This window comes from Solea senegalensis, linkage group LG8 (genome assembly GCF_019176455.1).
Source record: "Solea senegalensis isolate Sse05_10M linkage group LG8, IFAPA_SoseM_1, whole genome shotgun sequence".
NCBI classification, from domain to species: Eukaryota; Metazoa; Chordata; class Actinopteri; order Pleuronectiformes; family Soleidae; genus Solea; species Solea senegalensis.
In genome coordinates, this window is record NC_058028.1 from 3,428,456 (window position 1) to 3,446,325 (window position 17,870).

Genomic DNA, 17,870 nt, shown 5'->3' on the forward strand with positions numbered 1-17,870 from the left:
TGTCGAACAATAATTACAAAAACAGAGGCACAAATTATTTACGAGTGACTCACGCGTGGACAAAACCCTGTCGCTTTACTCGCACTCCAGCAAAGAAACCACCAGTGTTTTTGTGCTTTTAGAATTGAACTCGTCCACTATGCGACACCACAACATCCCATAATAACCCCCCGTCTCATCACTGCACCAGTGGCTGAAGAACAGGAGGAAGAGCAGCCTTTGTGTCATATGAAGATCGATGAAGGATTTTATCACAGAGCAGGAAAAGGCTGCTTCTTTCTTTTTCAAAAAACAACAACAGTCTATAAGTGTAAATGGTTCATTTCTGCTCGTGGATGTTTTGTTGGTGACGGCTGTGACAGCAGAGCTGTCATCTCAACACTGCCATCTAATGTCTGACAGCCTCATTACAGGGTGGAGAAGGAGGAGGAGGAAAAGCAGCGAGTCATGTTGTAAATGAATGTTATTGTTATTACTATTCCGTTAAAAGAATAGCAAATTTGAAGGCCTAAACATGCATGAAATGTCATAGATTATGCTGAAAATGTACGGATGAAACTGTTCAGTGAATTTTAAACATTTTTAAACACTTAATGCAATTGCCTCACTGTATATTACATACATTTTGTATCAAGTGGCCATTTTGTGACGAATTTTGCACTTGAAAAAAAAACACGTTTGCTGCAATTCACTTTACAAATTTAGTTTAGCCTGGACAAGACGTGGATTAAATATTATGGAAAAACCTCACTTATGACTTGATGTGGGCACTAGGGGGCGACAAACGATGTCAATTTTGAACAAATGCGAACTCTGGTTCATTTCAATATTTTCTGGTTCATTTGCTTCAAATAACAAATACATCATTAAAAACAAGGTACTTTCAGTTTGTAGACAACATAATGTGGACCAAACAACTAATCTGTGAACCGAGAAAATAATGAACAGATTAATCGAAAATTAATGTATTTGGATTTTTTTTTTTCCATCCATCAAACCAAAATTTGTCAACATCATTTTGGGAAACAGACTTAAAGAGCAATTTTTGTTGTTTGATAAATTTCAATAGCAATTAATCGGTTCTTTTTTGGAGTAAGAGATTTTCTGTAATTATCTTCTAAGCAGTTTTTGTGTTTTTGCTTTAAAATAATTATCATTTTCGATCAACTGTATCACTTCTTGGACTGACTGACTGAGAGACAAATCTGAAAATAAGTGTCACTCACCTTGAACGGACAGGTCAAAGGTTGCCAGTTCGTTCTTGATCATCTCCTCGCTGGACTTGACCTTGGCTTGCGTGCTCGCTTTGAGGAAGTCGGACTTGCCGAACTTTGGCTTGTCGCCCTGGAAGGCGCCAAACTCGTCCGAGGCTTCGCTCTGGTTTCCCTCGGAGCCGATGTCAGCCGTGGCGGCTGGCGAGTTGGATTTTTCCGAGACGGTGCTTGCAAAGTCCCCAAAGTCGTCCTCGTTACCACCGCCGTGTTCACCGGAGGCAAAGTTGGCGAAGGGTTCAAACTTGTCGTCTGCAGATGAGCTGGCGTCCTCAGTGGGGAAGGAGGTGACAAACTGTGCCGTGGCGATGTCTTCAGTGCTGCCGACAGTCACCTCCTTCCTCTGTGTCGGGGCTAAAGATGGAAGCGGAGTGCTGTCTAAGCTCTGCGGCTTTCTGACCTCAGTGGACAGACATTCCCCACTCTCCGTCCAGTCGTAGCTGGTCAAGGTGCTGAGGCCCGAAGTCCCAAATGGGTCAAATTTCAGGTCGTCTCCTTCTGAAATGACAACACAGACATGCCAGTGGTTCCTGGGTACTGTAGATGACGGTGTGGATTAATGAGTGTGGACGAGGGACTAGAATATCTGTGGGATTATCACCACTTTACTGTCGGAGTGATAAGTCTTCTTCATGTGGTAGCGGAGGCTTTTCGGACTCTTAAAAGGGTCTTAGAGGGTCAACCAATTGTCAACCTTTCATGGCTTGAAGCACGCAGACAAACTTGAGTTTATTTCACATCCGACTGCAATGTTTTATATCAGTTACTCTGATTGGGTTAGCTAACCGTAACCCATTGGAAACATTTGGCTACAATGATTATTCAGTTCATTGATTGAGAGCCTTGAATTGAAAGAGTTGCTTCGTTCCTTTGTCTTTTTTATTGTTGTTGTTGTTGTTGTTGGTGGTAAAACCTTCACAGTTAATGAATTAATCAATTTATTGATGCTTGTTGAACAAAACTGCAACATGTTATTACAGCTCTGGGATGAAAACAGCCCATCTTGTATACAAGTATTGGAGGTAGACCATAGAATCTGGCCGAAAGTTGCCATTTGATAAACGGCAATGTCAGTAATAAAATTAAAGGATGAATTTAAAGTGTTTTCCTGTAAAAAGCTCTTTGTCGGGAACTCTTATGTAACGCAGTTCTTACAGTTTGCAACTAGCCTGTGTAACTGTCAAGCACTGTATTCTGCCAAGTCATGGTTGAAATGACTTAGTTAAAATGTTGCTGCTGATTTTTAATGAAAATGCTATGGTCTGTGCTTGGTGGGTTTTTGGATCGTTTTGGGTTCTTCCCTGAATTGTGTTGCATTCGAGTTAGATGTTCTTGTGATCAGATGACAAGATGATGGTCTTGTCATCTGACAAGACCATCGGGCACAGCCTACACACACAGGTGGAGGCCTGCACTCTCTGCTCTTGTGTTTGTCGTTCTCTCATGACTAATTCTAATGGCCCTTTTTCACTACCCAGTTCCAGCACGACTCAACTTGGCACAGTTTTTTTTTTGCTTTCCCATTAGTGATACTACCTGGTACGTTTTTAGTACCTGCTCTGGCGAGGTTCCAAGCCGAGCTGAGCCGATACTATGTGTGACGTCGACAGACCGCCGGACACTGACTGGTCGGAGAGTTTAAACTCCCTTTTAACAGGAAGAAATCTCCGGAAGAAATGTGCAGCATCTGCCTAGGCTGGTTGCGGTGAAAGGAAAAATGGGGGGGACAGAGGAGAGGTGGAGAAAAAAGGAAAGTTACATTTTCTGGGGTACTGTGAAATTGTACACAATAATTTTGGTGTAAAAGAGTGACAAGATAATCAGGGAATTGGTTGAGTTTAGGTATGGGTGACTTTTTTTCCTGCACCCAACCAGCACTGTTCTGCTCAACTCGGCTACTTAGTACCTGGTGTTTTTTTTGGTGGTTAAGGTTCCAAGGGAGCTGAGCCGATTGTGATTGTGATGTCGACAGACTACCGACCACTGATTGGTCAGGGAGTGTCGTCACTGAAGAGTCATGAGCACGACGTCTGACACAAGAATCTAAGCGAACAATGCTGAACTATAGATCAAAGTTAAAAATATCCTGAACACGTGCGTTAACGTCCAACATTTAGCAAAGGAAATGTCTAAAATCTCAATACTGAACAGAAGAGTCTGGTGTATTTAGTGACAGCACTGCTGAAAGCCGGTGATCGTGAGCCGAATAACTGTCAACAAATCTGATTCAGAACTGATTCTAATGAGTCTGTTACACTGAAAACAACTTCTCTTCAAGTCACTAGTTTGTGTGTTTGTGTCGCACATAAAACCACGTCGTGGCAGTTTCACGCAGCCGTTGCTATGACTACTCCGATGAAGTAATGGAAAACAAACCAAACCGCGTAAAGCCAAGCTGTGCCGTGCCGTGCCGTACCAGTACTATATAGTGGAAAAGCACTATAACTGTTTTGTGTTAAACTCTCTCTCTCACACACACACACACAGACTGTGTTGAGTCCTTCCTATTTGACATGACAGAACCCTTGGGTGCACAAAAAAACAGAAAAGCAATTTGTGAAATTGACAAGGATCTAGTGCTGCGAGTCTGACAACACATCACATCACTTAAAGGCCTCTCGAGAAAGGAAAAAGGAGAAAATAAGACGGTACGCGTTTGAGCAATACCAACAATAATATTTATTACAACAAACATGAGTAGAGAGCAAGAGAGAGAGAGAGCGAGAGAGAGAGAGATCACAAAGTACTGTGAGAGAGCGCTATTGTTACAAGAGGTTTGTCAAACTAACACTTGTAAAAGTAAGATTTCAGTCATTTAAGAATACAAGGGCATGCAGAGTCAGGAGGAAAAAAAAGGAAACAAACAGCGAGAAGGTGAAACAAGGATTATCTTAGAAGCAGAAACCAGAATGAGAAGGCACATTCACAGACTAAAAATCAGTAACTCTGGGAAGATAACACTTTTGTTTGTTTTTTTATATCAGAATATAAAGCATTTTTTTGTTTGTTTGTTTTGTTTTTTTGGAAAGAGATTTTGATTACAGAACATTTGAAAAGCCAGATAACCCAAACAATAAAGCTCGAGGCAAGAGGCGTTAAACCCTTTGAGGACCTGAGGACGAGGGAAAAACTTTAGGCATTTTTGTCAATTTATGATAATAATTTCAATTAGTTTTTGTTTTAAAAGGAAACAGGTGAGGTGTTCAAGCACTCAAAGGGTTACAGAAAACAAAAGGAGGGGCCATCCTTACACCTGACATCCCTTAATTACATCTAATCACATATGCAGGAACAGATTTAAAGAGACAGTATCCTTTTTTTTTTTAAATTTCTCTTGCTACAACAAAGTCTTTCCCCAAAGGATTATCATCATCAAAGTTTGGATCATAATAACACTCACCTAAAATACTTCGATTTACTAAATGCTGTAAAGCTACATTTAAAATTTACATCAACAACAAGATCCGGGAGAGTTTCTAGTCTCAAAATAAGAGCTCATATTCCTGTAATAAAAATACACTATTAAATCTGTCAAGTATACATTTTTTTTCCTCTCACCTTCGGTAAAAACCACTTGCGATAATGTTTTTTTTAAGCATAAAATTGTTATTACTTTCTTGTCAATTTCACAAATTGAAAAAAGCAGGCACACTTGCAGCATAAAAAGCAAGGCAGGGAGGGTAAACGCTAACTTCTCCAGAGAGCCGGACGCGTAACGCAGCACATGGTAAAGAGTCATGCTGCAGTAATACAGGTTACCTTACAGGTGAGAAAAGAAAGGAAAAAAAGAAAAGGATCATTCGGATTCATTTTGTGCTCCGCACACAAAAGGAACCGCTTGTAAAAAAAGAAATACTGTCTCTTTAAGGTTGCGTACATGTACAGAGAAAAACAGTGAAAACAGTGCAAAAGTGGCGGTGAGGAGCATGAAACTGCGTCTTAGAGACAAGTTTGTCCCAGAGAAAACAAGAGCAGCTGCTCCCAAATGTGGGAGCAGCTGTGGAAAAGTTGAATTTCCACTCATGACGTCGTTTAACTGTAGGTACCACGGAGCCCAGGAGGTGACATCTGTGAGAGGTTACATATTTCACATGTGTGGCGCCATGTTCTTAATTCCAGTGCCCGTGTTATGACTGTGGCGCTATTTTTGAGTTTCTGTGTCTCGCTCGGGATATCTCGATAGTAATTACATCCATATATGAAGACATTAGATGAGATATGGTCTTAGATTTCTATCTGTGATGGATTTGGTTTTTAAAGGCTGTTGCATTGATAATCATCACATTTATTATACTTTATCATTATACTGAATATATCTAAGAAACACACTTAATATTACATATACTGTATTTGGTTAAAAAAAGAAATATGGAATTCAGCCTAATTGTTTGTGTTTTAGCAGAATCTGACCATATTTACAGCCAATGTCATTGTTTCTCACACAGAGAATCCGAGGAATAAACTGTCCTAGGCCAAACTATACCTAGAGGGGATATAGTCTGGCTTAGAGGGGGTATAGTCTGTTTTAGAGCGGGTATATTCTGGCCTAGAGGGGGTATAGTCTGGCCTAGAGGGGTATATTCTTTCTTTGCTCCATATAAAAAGAAATGTTGGGGTGTGTGAAGAAAACAACAAAACATTGAACATTTACTGGCATTTTAGGGACCAAACAAGTAATAGTAAATATAATATATTTGGTTTTCTATACCAGAGACGTCACCTCACGGGCTCTGTGCGATACAGGGACGACTGCTTGGGTTAAACCAAAACTCTGACCACTGTATAGAAACTGAAATAAGGCAATGACGATGTATACATGTATGATTTCCTCTGGTCAAGGAAATAATAATAATAATAATGATAATTATAAAGCTGGGATTAAAATGAAGTGGTTTTGTAGGCATGATTTTCTTTGTTAACAAAAAATAACCTGAAATTGGAGATTTTGACCTGACGGAGATTAAATGAATGTTTTCAATGAAACATGAGTCATGACATGGAAATGAGACGCTTGATGAATAAATGATGAGCAGTGGAAGAAGAGGAAGAGACGGAGCACAGACTCATGTTCACTCCTTTTATTCTGGATTAAAAACTAGCTCATACTACCAACTAAACTAATACACTGACTAATTCAGGGCAGTGACGCTTAATCGATTGTTAATCGATGACTAAATCAATTGTCCTCTATTTTGTCTTGAGTGTGATTTTTCAGGTTCTTAAATGCGTAACGTAAATAAATAACGTTTTCTGGTTTCTTTGCTCCAAAATAACAAAGAAATCATTAGAACTGAATCATTTTGGTTTGTGGACAGAACATCATCTTTCATATTTCAATTTTGAGGTTTGGGAAACACGAATGAACATTTTATGGACCAAATAACTAACTAATTAACTAAGAAGATCAACAATCAAGAAAATAGTCAACATTTTAATCAATTATGAAAAGAATATGTAGGTGTGGCCCTAAATTAATTAATTAAATAAACAAGCACAGTCAAGAGCTGATTATTACAGAAATTCAGGGCTGTAACTAACAGTTATTTTCAGAATTGATTAATCTGTCGATTATTTTGTCCACAAAAGCAAAATGTACTCAGTTTTAACTTTAATCCAGATTCCTTTGTTATATGGAGCAAAAGAAAGCAGAAAATATGCAATTTTAAGAAGCTGGAAAAATCACAGAAACTGAAAAAACCCCACTAATCGATTATCAAAGTAGTCATCGATTAATAACATATTAATCATTGCAGTCGTACGGAAACTAGTTTGATTTTCTAAACTCAAATCATCCTACATGGATGTGAGAAAACGTCCAGCAGCGGTTATGGAAAAAATCTTGTATAATACTGCGTGTCAGATTTGAAAACACTGCTGCGTAATACAACAGCACAGTCTGTACAATAGCATATGTATTATTGTACTGCGTCCAGCTAGCATGACTCGGCAGATTTCGCAGACCTCGCCGTGGCTGCATGCAGTGCAGACCGTCTATTAATGGTTAAATAATTAATAATACTATTTCCAGCCATTCAAAATGATATCATCTGGAATTAAATAAGCACGTGGTGACAGGTGAGCGACGGCTTACAGATAACGACTTGCAGCCTATTGTGCGGAACCTGTGATTGAAATAAACGAGAGGATCATCAGCGTATTGGCGAAGTCTACTCCGTACAACACACACACACACACACACGTACACACACATACACACATTACTGGTTAATAAATAAAGATATGTGCCCGCTTCTTTTTATCATTATAGTATGAATATAATTATAATATGTTGGTGTAAATACACGTAAATTACGTGTAAACAAAATAGGAACTAAAATAAATAAATAAATAAATAAATATGTTGAAATGGATGATGAGATGCAGAATGAAGGATATGTTTATCATGATATGTTATTTTTCCGTGTAGTTTTCTGTCTGTCTTCTGTTTTTCAATAGATTAAAAGGGGATAGTTCAGGGTTGTTGGGTTTTTTTTTTTAATGTACGGCTGTAAGAGTTAAAAAACTGCCTTTGAGATGACTACACAAGAGCAGGTTCACCTCATAAAATCCATGCCTGACAGCTCAAGCACATGTTTGCTGCTGTATCTCATCGTCACATGGACTTTTGTGGTTGGAAACAGACCTTTGTAAACACACCCCCCTACCAAAGCCCATACAGAAAATCGGCGTTTTTAGCTCTTGGGGACACAGGAGCTGCTGGTTTGGTTTGGTAAGTTTGTGTCACTGAGGTAAATCTTAACAAAGGACTTCAAACACTGACATGACACAAAAACATGTTTGTAATTACCGATGGAGGCAGAAGTGGATGTGCTGTGATGTAAAATCCACGATTTTCTCTGTGGACTCTGTGGTTCAGTTTTTCAGTGAGAAAAGGCGGTGTAAAGATGATCAAAAGTGGCAAAAAATGTTCTTAAGATATTACAGAAGGTGTAGGATTTTATGAGGTGAGCCTGTGTTTTAAGTAGCTAAAGGATTAACACTGCAGCGCTCAGCAAATTCAGTGTCAAAACCTCTTACAAACCCTGAACTATTCCTACGTCTTGCCCTCGACCCGTTTAATGGTGGGAGTCAAAGGGCACTGAGAAAGAGAAGCCACTAACGGCTCAGGATTTAATACTGCGTGGAATGCGTCAGAGCCTCACCAGAGCAGACGCACTAGTTCCTCACCTGTGGCGGGCGGCTGGTGGGCCGAGAGACCCGGCAAATCCAGAGAGCTGTCTGACATCACGTGCTTCAGGTCTCCTCCCATGTCCGACAGCTTCATGTCCAGCTGCACTGACAGCGCGTCCTCGGAGTCGTCTTTGCCCACACTGCTCCCCCCGATGGACGGGAGGTCCAGCGACTTGACGGACGCCGAGTCCTCTTTGCCCTGTTTGAAAGCGGCCACCTTGTCCAGCGTCTTCTCCGAGGCCCCGAGCGCCGTGCAGAACTTCGAAGACTGGAAGTCGGCGAAGTCGTCCGCGTCGCTTCTGAGGGAAGAGAAGGAGCCGCCGCCACTTTCCTTGGCATCGTCGTAGGCGAGGCCTCCCTCCAGGGACAGCTGTTTGAATACGTCATACTTGTCCGAGTTCTGCTGCGGCCGCTGCTGCGTGGACGGGTCACCTTGGACTCCGACACTGCTGCTGCTGCTGTCGCCTTTAGGTTCTCCACCGGAGCTACCAAACGCCATGAAGTCGGCAAAGTCGTCCTGAGGCACCGCCGCCAAGGCTCCCCCTGCTGCCGAAGGTTGAGCGGCGTCAGAGGAGGAGCCAAAAAGGGCAAAGTCACCAAAATCATCCGTACCTCCTCCTGGAGGTTTAGCTCCACCGGGCAGGAGCACTAAAGAGGGCGGGACAGACACAGAGGGGAAGCTGCTGGGTTTTGTCTCAGTGGAGGCAGGAACAGAAGGAGCTATTGAGGAGAAAAGGTCCAGGTCAGCTATGTTGAGTGGGTTTTTGGACTGAGAAAGAGACACTGGCTGCTGCTGTTGCTGTGGTAACTGTTGTAGAGACTGAGAGTTTGGGAAAGCAGAAGGGAAGGCAGGCTGGAAGAGTTTGGCCGGTTCTGCAGGGTCTAGAGGAGAGACGCTGTCTGCGGTTTTAAAGTCTGTGAAGCCATCGTCAGCACTGACAGACTTGAAATCTGCAAATCCTTCACCTGCAGGAGAACAAACACAAAGCACACACACACACACAAAAAAACTGTTAAAAACAGCGTCAGCCATGATTCTGTCCTTTTACAATCATAAGTCTTCTACGAGCTACAGAGAACAGCAAACGTCACAGAACAAGAGCAACTGATGCCGATTATTTAGAAATCAGGGCCAACAATTCATGCCAAAAAGAAAAATTCTGAAAAAAAGTATAACTTAAATGATCTTGAATTGTAGAAAGATATCGCTTAACTTCAGTAACCACTTATTTATATATAAAGTAAACTGTTTTGTTTTTTTTAATAAAAAACAGGTAAAAATTTAAACCAACTTTTGTATCCAATGTCTTTTGTTTTAAAAAAGAGAAAAATACAGAAATAAATTTGAATTTAAAAATGGAATTTCAAATATTTTGAGTGCATCCTAGCACTCGACGTTATGGTACATTAAATTCTTCTTTATTGACTGACATGAATTTGATATTTGGAAAAAGGTGACAAGAAACAATCTTGGGACAGAATAAAAAAGATAGGCTTAAAAAAACAAAACTCCACACACAAGAAATCAGTGGTGATGTGAAAATGTCTTTGGTTTTTCGCAGATTCAAGCATCATGACACGAGTTGAAAACTCAGCAGCTGTCACTCAGACATTCACACAGCTGTGTGTGCAGTGGGAAGGAAGGAGAAATACTGAGCTCATTAAGGAGATACAGCCCGAGTTTGTCACTGCAAAGCTGGACTTACTGGAGAAGTAAGAGCGACTCCCAACGGAATCTGTTCTAATGAAAACAGGGACGGAAACGCACCGGTGTCAACAACACCACAGAACCACATCCAGTAGAATATACTGTTTCTTTTTGTTGTTGTTTTTTTAAATCTCCCAAAAACAGGATCAGTAAGCGTTTAAAAATCCTTCTTACCGACTGGTTTCTTGTCAGCAGGTTGTTCAAGCTGCCGGAAAACGCTGTATTTGTCTCCAACATCTGAATAAAATGGGTAAAATAAGAACAAAAATAACACTATTACATTCACTAGACATGCAGCGTCATTTTCTATGTCAGAAAGCTGTTTTAAAAAGCAACTACATAAAAACTGATGATGCCCCTCATTCATATATTTTTTTTTAACACTTTTCTGTGCCTAACAATTTAAATGTAAGTTACAATACATAAAAATTAAGGGATTAACAGTGATAAAATGTTCTAGTTAGGGGTATAAATACAGATATGAGAGCTGCAATGATTAAATAATAAATGACTTTTCTGCTTCTTAGATGTGAATATTTTCAGATTTCTGATTAAAACTGAATTTATTTTTTAGACCATTCATTTTATAGACCAAACTACAACGAACTATTAGGGCCACATTGAGAAAAATGTTTTCTTCATTTATGAGAATAAAGCCGTAAATTACGAGAATGAAGTCGGAATGTTCTTACCTGTTGTTTTAAAAGAGGAGAGCAAGAAAATACATCTTTTCCGCAGAAAGAACCAGGCGGACTTGGAGGAAATCGCTGCTTTTGCGGAGGGGGGGAAATAGCTGGAACTGGTCGACTGCAGGGTTATCGGTGGATGCATCAGCGGGCCATTCAGGGGGGTTTTGTGGTTTCTCTAGTTTATCATATGAATCCACAAATGAAACCACAGTTCCAGCTATTTCCCCCACCACAAAAGCAGCAATTTCCTCCAGGTCCGCCTGGTTCTTTCTGTGGTTCTTTCTCTTCTAAAACAACAGGTTTGAATATTAAGACTTTATTCTTGTAAATTTACTTTATTTTCAAAGTCTGTGAAATTTTTTTTGCTCATCGTGGCCCTGATACTCATCGTACCAAACAACTAAATGTTTGATCCAGAAAATATCCACAGGTTAATGAAGGAGGAAAATAATCATCATAAGTGACCTGAAAGGATGTTATTTCATGTTTTTTGCAAAACTCTGGATGAAATGTTCCTCGGTAGTGTCTAGTGAAATTAGAAGACCTCACAGTGGAATATTTTACATTTTTAATAATTATAATACATGTTAAACTTGCATGAGACTATTAATTGAATGATATTTTTTCCACGAAAAGGAGCCGTGAGTGTTTCTAAAGGAGTGTGTGGAGGTTTACCTGAGTGTGTGTGGGCTGTGGGCTCTGCAGGTGGATCCACAGACAGTTGTTTGAAGACGGCGTATTTATCAGAGGAAGCCACGGAGGCAGCGGAGGAGGAGGAGCCAGACACTGGTGTCAGCATGACAGGAGCACTGCAGGGACACAAAAGGCCTGATTCTCACACACACACACCAGCATGAGAGCGCTTCAATAGTCGGGTTTAATCCCTGTGAGTTGACTGAGCCGACTGAACATTTACTTTAAGATCCCAGAGTCGGAAACCTTGATTATCACTTTACGATCTGCAATACATGGTCCATGTTAGGGTCGCCTTGATTACAGCAGTACCTTAAAGCTAAAAGGACTTTGGTAGAAGTTGAAGTCACTATTTTTTTTTATAATATTACTGAAGTAAAAGTCTTAATTTTCTGATATAAAGTCATGGTGGATCAGTGATAGGGCCAGTTGTCTTTCAACTGGAAGGTTGTGGGTTCAATTCCAAGTTCCCAGACTTCTCAGCTTCTTAAATGTGAATATTTTCAAGAAATTAGTAAAAAAAACATGTTTGTGAACAAAAAAAAAACATTTTATGGCCCAAACTACTACAGTTTAAAAGATTATGACATTCATCATTAGTTGCATTTTAACATTTTTAACATTTCAACTCATTATCATAATCATTTAATGAAATTTAACACAGCAGCAGAGAGTTAGATGAGGAGATTTAAACACTAAACATTCGGGCTGAATCCATTACTAAATGACTAAATTAATCCTCAACTATATTGTCAATTTTTCTAATAATTAGAAACAAGCTTTTGTGGACAAAGCAAGACATTTGAGAACTAAAATCATTAGCTGCTGCCCTTTTGGTTTTTAACATTTAACTACCTGTGCTTTTTTTATTATTATTATGAAAACATAACCACTTTTTCAGGCATAAAACACAAAGCTAAAACCAGCTGCAAACTAGAGAGCAGCTCTCTAAACAAGATGTTATATTTCATTTTCACACAGAAAGGCTATTTTAATGGACTGAGCGACATGCCGAGGCTGTCACAGGTCTATTAAAAGCCAACGAATCGCGTGGCGTAGAATGAAATAAATAAATGAAGGAAGGAAGGAATGAATCACATGTGTACAAAAAAATATGATTTCATCGCGCTAAAGGAGTCGGTAGTGAGTGGAGCCATTAGGCTCACACTTTCCACAGCGAGACATCAGACTGTTACGCCTGTCGCTCTCAGAAGAGCAACTTAACGAGAGCCTTTCACTCACTCACTCAAGATTTAATTAGACTCTACAGCAATCACATGGTCATGGGTGTAACATTTTCAGGGGGTAAAAAAAAAGTTCTACTTTCTCTTTGTCAATCAACTGATAATTGCCATGAGGCAGGAGCTCTGTGTCTGCCGTCCGCTGGAATGAATTCATTAAGAGATGAAGTCAAACTCATTGTTATTCAGGGATGACTATTGTGAGATATTGAGTCCGTGTGTTTGACTGTAAGCTTATGATATAACGTAAGATATACGATACAATATAAGATCTAAACATTGGCAGAAAATCTAAATTAATTGGCAAGAATTTTTGATAATGGATGAATCAGATGTTTTTCTTGAGAATTACAAACAACTTTCTGATTTTTTTTCCTGGTTTCTTTGCTCCATAGAAGAAAGAAATGATAAGAATTCAATAATTTTCTGCCATTTTCTGGACCAAACTATCGAGAAAAATCAGCAATATAACATGTACTCATATCCCTGACATGACTGTTGTGTGATCACTGCACGCACGTACAGTATAAAATAAAAATCCCAGCCAACGTGACAAAACAATATCATTTCTCAGCTATTCTGACAGTGTAAGCACCATTTAACTGTGGAACAGGAGGAGAGACATTAAAAAAAAAAAGCCACAGATTCCATCAAGTTCCTCACAACTTGTGCAAAGCTGAGCCAAATGAATTCATGAAGAGTAGAGACACATCGGACATCTCAGCCTCAACAGTGTAACAGTAAGTATGACTGTGCACTTGGCTTTTACAAGACAGCATAACTGCCACAAGACACCACAGCCCATGTGTTAAATATTTAGTATGTGGGCTAAAGTGTAGAATTTAAATTAAAAAAAAGGGTTAAATCAGAGTCTCCTCAGCACTTATTCACGGTACCTGTTTTGGTGCTGAGGTGCAATGGTGGTGGGGAAACTTCCTCCCGATTCCCCCTGGAACTCAGTGAAGGAGTGGTCCTTTGTTCCTGCCTTTGGAGCCTCCTGGAAATCTTGGAAGTCATCGTCATCTGCTTTGGTTCCCTGTGTCTGCAACAGTTAACAAGAACTACAGTGATGAAGGGAATAAAATTAATCTACCGACCCATCCACATATCGATCTATGATAGTTATGTAGACAAATGTGTGGGTAAGTAGAGTACTTACCCACACATTTACCTACATAACTATTTACCCAGCCAACCTATCTATGTACAGTATCTCCTAGGGGTGGAACGGTTCATTCAAAAAATCCGTCCTGTTCGATACGCTTGTCACGGTTCGGGACACGTGTGTACCGTTCGGTTTATGACGTGCAATGTAGCGTAAGCCTTGCGCCAGTAACCCAGTGAAGTTTTTTTTTTTTACATTTGGTACGAGGAGGCGTGTACTGTTGAGTGCAGCAGGTCAGTTACAAAAATTTCACGAGGAGACGCAGGAGGAGGCCCAGAGTTGGAGGATGCGCCAGCAGCAGCATCGTTTTGTTCTCCTGTGTGGGAGCATTTCAGATTTACTGTAATCTATGATGACAGCGGTAAAAAGTCGATGGACAAAACTGTAACTGTATGCACTTATGCTAGCGGCAACACTTCAAATATGCTTCCGCATCTGCGGAGACATCACCCCAGTGTGACGCTTGACAGCACGCGGAAGAGAGAGTCGGGTAAGAAAAAGCAACTTCTGCTCCCTGCAGGATTTAAACAATAAAGCGATGGGGGTGTTTATAGCGAAAGATATGCAGCCTTATGTCGTGCTGGAGGATTATGCAGAATTTTTGCATATTATTAAAGTACTTGAGCTGCAGTATAATATTCCATCCCGCCATCTCTTCAGCAACACAGTGATTCCTGGACTTTATGAAGAGACACCACAGCGAATTGTCAAAGAATTGCCAGACACGGCTTACGTGGTTCTTACTACAGATGGATGGACCTCCGGGGCCACTGAAAGTTTTCTAATTGTGACTAATTCGGAGTAGAAGATGAAAAGCTCCGTTTTGCAGGCCCGCCCACTTTATGAAAATCACACAAGTGAGCATCTTTCTGAAGCACTGACAAAAGCAGCGACAGAATGGAAACTAGAATAAATATATAAACGTGTAAATGCAGCAATGTCTCTCCTCTTACTGTTTCAAAATCTCTGGATTGTTATAATCATGTGCTTAATCCCTAATCAAGCTGCCTTATTATTTCAGTTTTTGCAAGATTGCATGACATGTGTTTAAGAATATCTGATAAAAAAAAATCTAATTATTAGGCTATAGATTTGATACATGGTATGGTATGAGTGTAAACAAATTGAAAAAAAACAAACAACCGAAAACCATGAACCAAAACCACAACGTACCTACCTACCTATACCAAACACCTACGTATCTATACATCTACCTATCTACACATCTACCTATGTAACTGCTCATCTCCCCACCAGCCTAACTAACATCTATGCATCAACCTACACCTCAAATTATCTACAGACCTACCTATATCTACCTACACATTTACCTAGCCACATATCTACCTACCTACCTGTATACGCATCTACCTAGTTACATATCTACATAGCTACCTACCTATATACACGCATCTACCTAGCTACACATCTACCTACCTATATATGCATCTACCTAGCCACATATCTACCTACCTAGCAACATATGCATCTACCTAGCTACCTACCTATATACGAATTTACCTAGCCACATATCTTCCTACCTACCTACTTATATGCACATCTACCTACACATATTTACTTAACTTATCTAGTTAGGTAAATATGTAGTAAGGCTGGTTGGGAGTTATGTATAGGTAGATTCATATCTGCTTATCTCCCCACCTGCCTAACTACTTACTTACCTACCTACCTATCTATGTATTTACCTCCTTATCTACTTATCTACCTACCTATCTACTTATCTACATACATATATACCTATACATATATACCTGCGTATTTCTCATCAGAGCACAAATATCAAGTGTGCAGGAAAAGACTGGGTCAAAGCCTACGTTACCTGTGCAGGAGGAAAGCTGGCGATGAAATTGGTGTTTGAAGGCGGTTGAGCTGGTGCTGCAGGTGTCATTGCCATGACTGGTGGTGTTGGTGAAGGCATGGCCATGGAGACTGGAGGCTGGCTAATCATGGGCTGCTGGTGAGAGGGCATGACCTGGGCCATGGTCATAGCCAAGGCGGGCAGGTTGGGCACTGGCGGAGACGGGAACTGACTGAGGATTTCAACATTCATGGCTGGAAGGCCACTCTGAAATGAAGGAGAACACAGGTTGAGTTATTTTATGTTTCTTTTTTTTTTTTTTTAAATTCCTTTACACTGTGTCAGGCGAATAACAACGCATGAAGAACCTACTGTATTGTACAGACCTATATTGCTGTCTTAACAGCGTTTAAAAATACACTAATGAGCGCCGTCGTGACTGAACTAGACCACTGTAGCTTATTCCAAGTCTGTCCCACCTACTGTACAGTAAAATCCCCAAATATGAGGCTAAAACAAACACACAATCTACTCCTTTGCCAAAAAACTACAGTGTTCAGTTGAATATTTTTACATTTTCAACGAAAAGAGAGCTTATTTTTATGTTTTAGTGATTTGTTGACAGTAAAAATTGTTGAGATAATTTAAAGATTGACAACGGTAATGGGAGCTATCACGGTTTCACTGTTGAAGACAGGCTGATGTGTGCGTATAAATTATTCATCGCAGCCGCACTCCTTTGAATGCACCTTGTCCTGCTCGCTGACAGATTCACATCAACAGAGGTGTCATTATTATTCCTTGCATGGAAGTGGCGGCATGTGGTGTTTTGTGAGCTGCCTGCAGATTTGCTTCCCCTCTGGGCTGCTGCTGCTGCCACCGCCGGTGGTAGTGGTGGTGGTGGAAGTGGTGACAGACCCAGACTGAGGATGATAAGAAGCCTCCTGCCAACCTCGTCTGATGTGGACTCAGCCGTATATTTGGCTCACAGTGTTTCGCGAGCCCCGGGCTGATTTACGGCATCACTTCTCTCCATCTAGCAAAAGCCTGTCTCGTTTCAGTGTGGATTTTATGGCGCCGCTCCGCTGTGAAGCCCATTCAGTCGTTCTAAGTGGATCATTTGTCTCGGGGGGCTCTATCCGCTTACCTGCGCCACGCCAATTAGTGCGAGTACGGTGTACAGCTCCTCCTTGGTCAGCATGCCGGGTGTTGTGCGGTTGGCGGTCGCCCAGATTTGTCCCAGCGCTTCCCTGGGAAGACCCGACGACATTAGGATCGGGTAGAGCTTGGCCGTGTCGATCCCTGCCGGTGTCATGGTGAACTCGAGAACCTTCTTGAACATTTCTGAGGATGGAGACTCACAGTATTAGGCCATAAACCAAGTGGAAATTGTTCTGCACATGTACAAAGTTCCTGTTCCCACTAATGACAGTTGTGCAATGACTACTAACACTACAAAAACATTTATTTTATTTCATAAGATACCAACTGTAAGCTTCTTTTTTTTTTTTTTTTTTTAATGAAACTGCGGCAGGAGCAAGTCATTTTTAAAATGTGTGACTTTTACTCAGAGTACATTTCAAACAAGCAACTTTGTTTTACTTTAACTTAAGTTAAGTGAAAATGGTACCAAAACAGTGGTACGCTTACTTGAGTAGAATATTTCAGGAACTCTTTCCAACTCTGCATACGCAAAACAAACAACAACTTTCCGTTTTTTATTAAGTAACTACAAGTCATTTGAAAAATGCTTTTCTTTTGTTGATTTCAACTTTTACGGTAAAATCTGTCAAAGTCTGTCAAAATCTGTCTCAAATTCACACAGGAACTCATCTCTCGTGATAATAATAGAGGGAGCACTTTATTATGGGCTGGGACTTGAGAGACTTTTAGGATTGAAGTTTAATAAGTTTTAATAACTAAATTACGTAAAATAATTAATCGAGAAAGTTCGCAACGGATTCATTTCGGGCTGCAACTAACGATTATTTTCAATATCGGTTATTTGAGCACTTGTACAGTCTTTCTTATGTTATACGGAACAAAGAAAGCAGAAAATATTCCCATTCAAGAAGCTGAAAAAACAGAGAAAC

General features: G+C 40.4%; 1 protein-coding gene across 6 annotated transcripts in view; it reads right to left on the bottom strand.

Annotated features, from left to right (window-relative positions):
* The window catches only part of synrg (synergin, gamma), a 45,549-nt gene that overhangs the window by 11,451 nt on the left and 16,228 nt on the right, over positions 1-17,870 (bottom strand). For all 6 annotated transcript variants that reach the window (XM_044031293.1, XM_044031292.1, XM_044031290.1 and 3 more), the window contains 7 exons: positions 16,925-17,121; positions 15,799-16,044; positions 13,690-13,835; positions 11,535-11,668; positions 10,345-10,407; positions 8,460-9,428; positions 1,227-1,769 (listed from right to left, as the gene is read on the bottom strand). In XM_044031293.1, the coding sequence (XP_043887228.1) occupies positions 1,227-1,769; positions 8,460-9,428; positions 10,345-10,407; positions 11,535-11,668; positions 13,690-13,835; positions 15,799-16,044; positions 16,925-17,121 (2,298 nt within the window). The remainder of the gene's footprint in view (positions 1-1,226; positions 1,770-8,459; positions 9,429-10,344; positions 10,408-11,534; positions 11,669-13,689; positions 13,836-15,798; positions 16,045-16,924; positions 17,122-17,870) is intronic.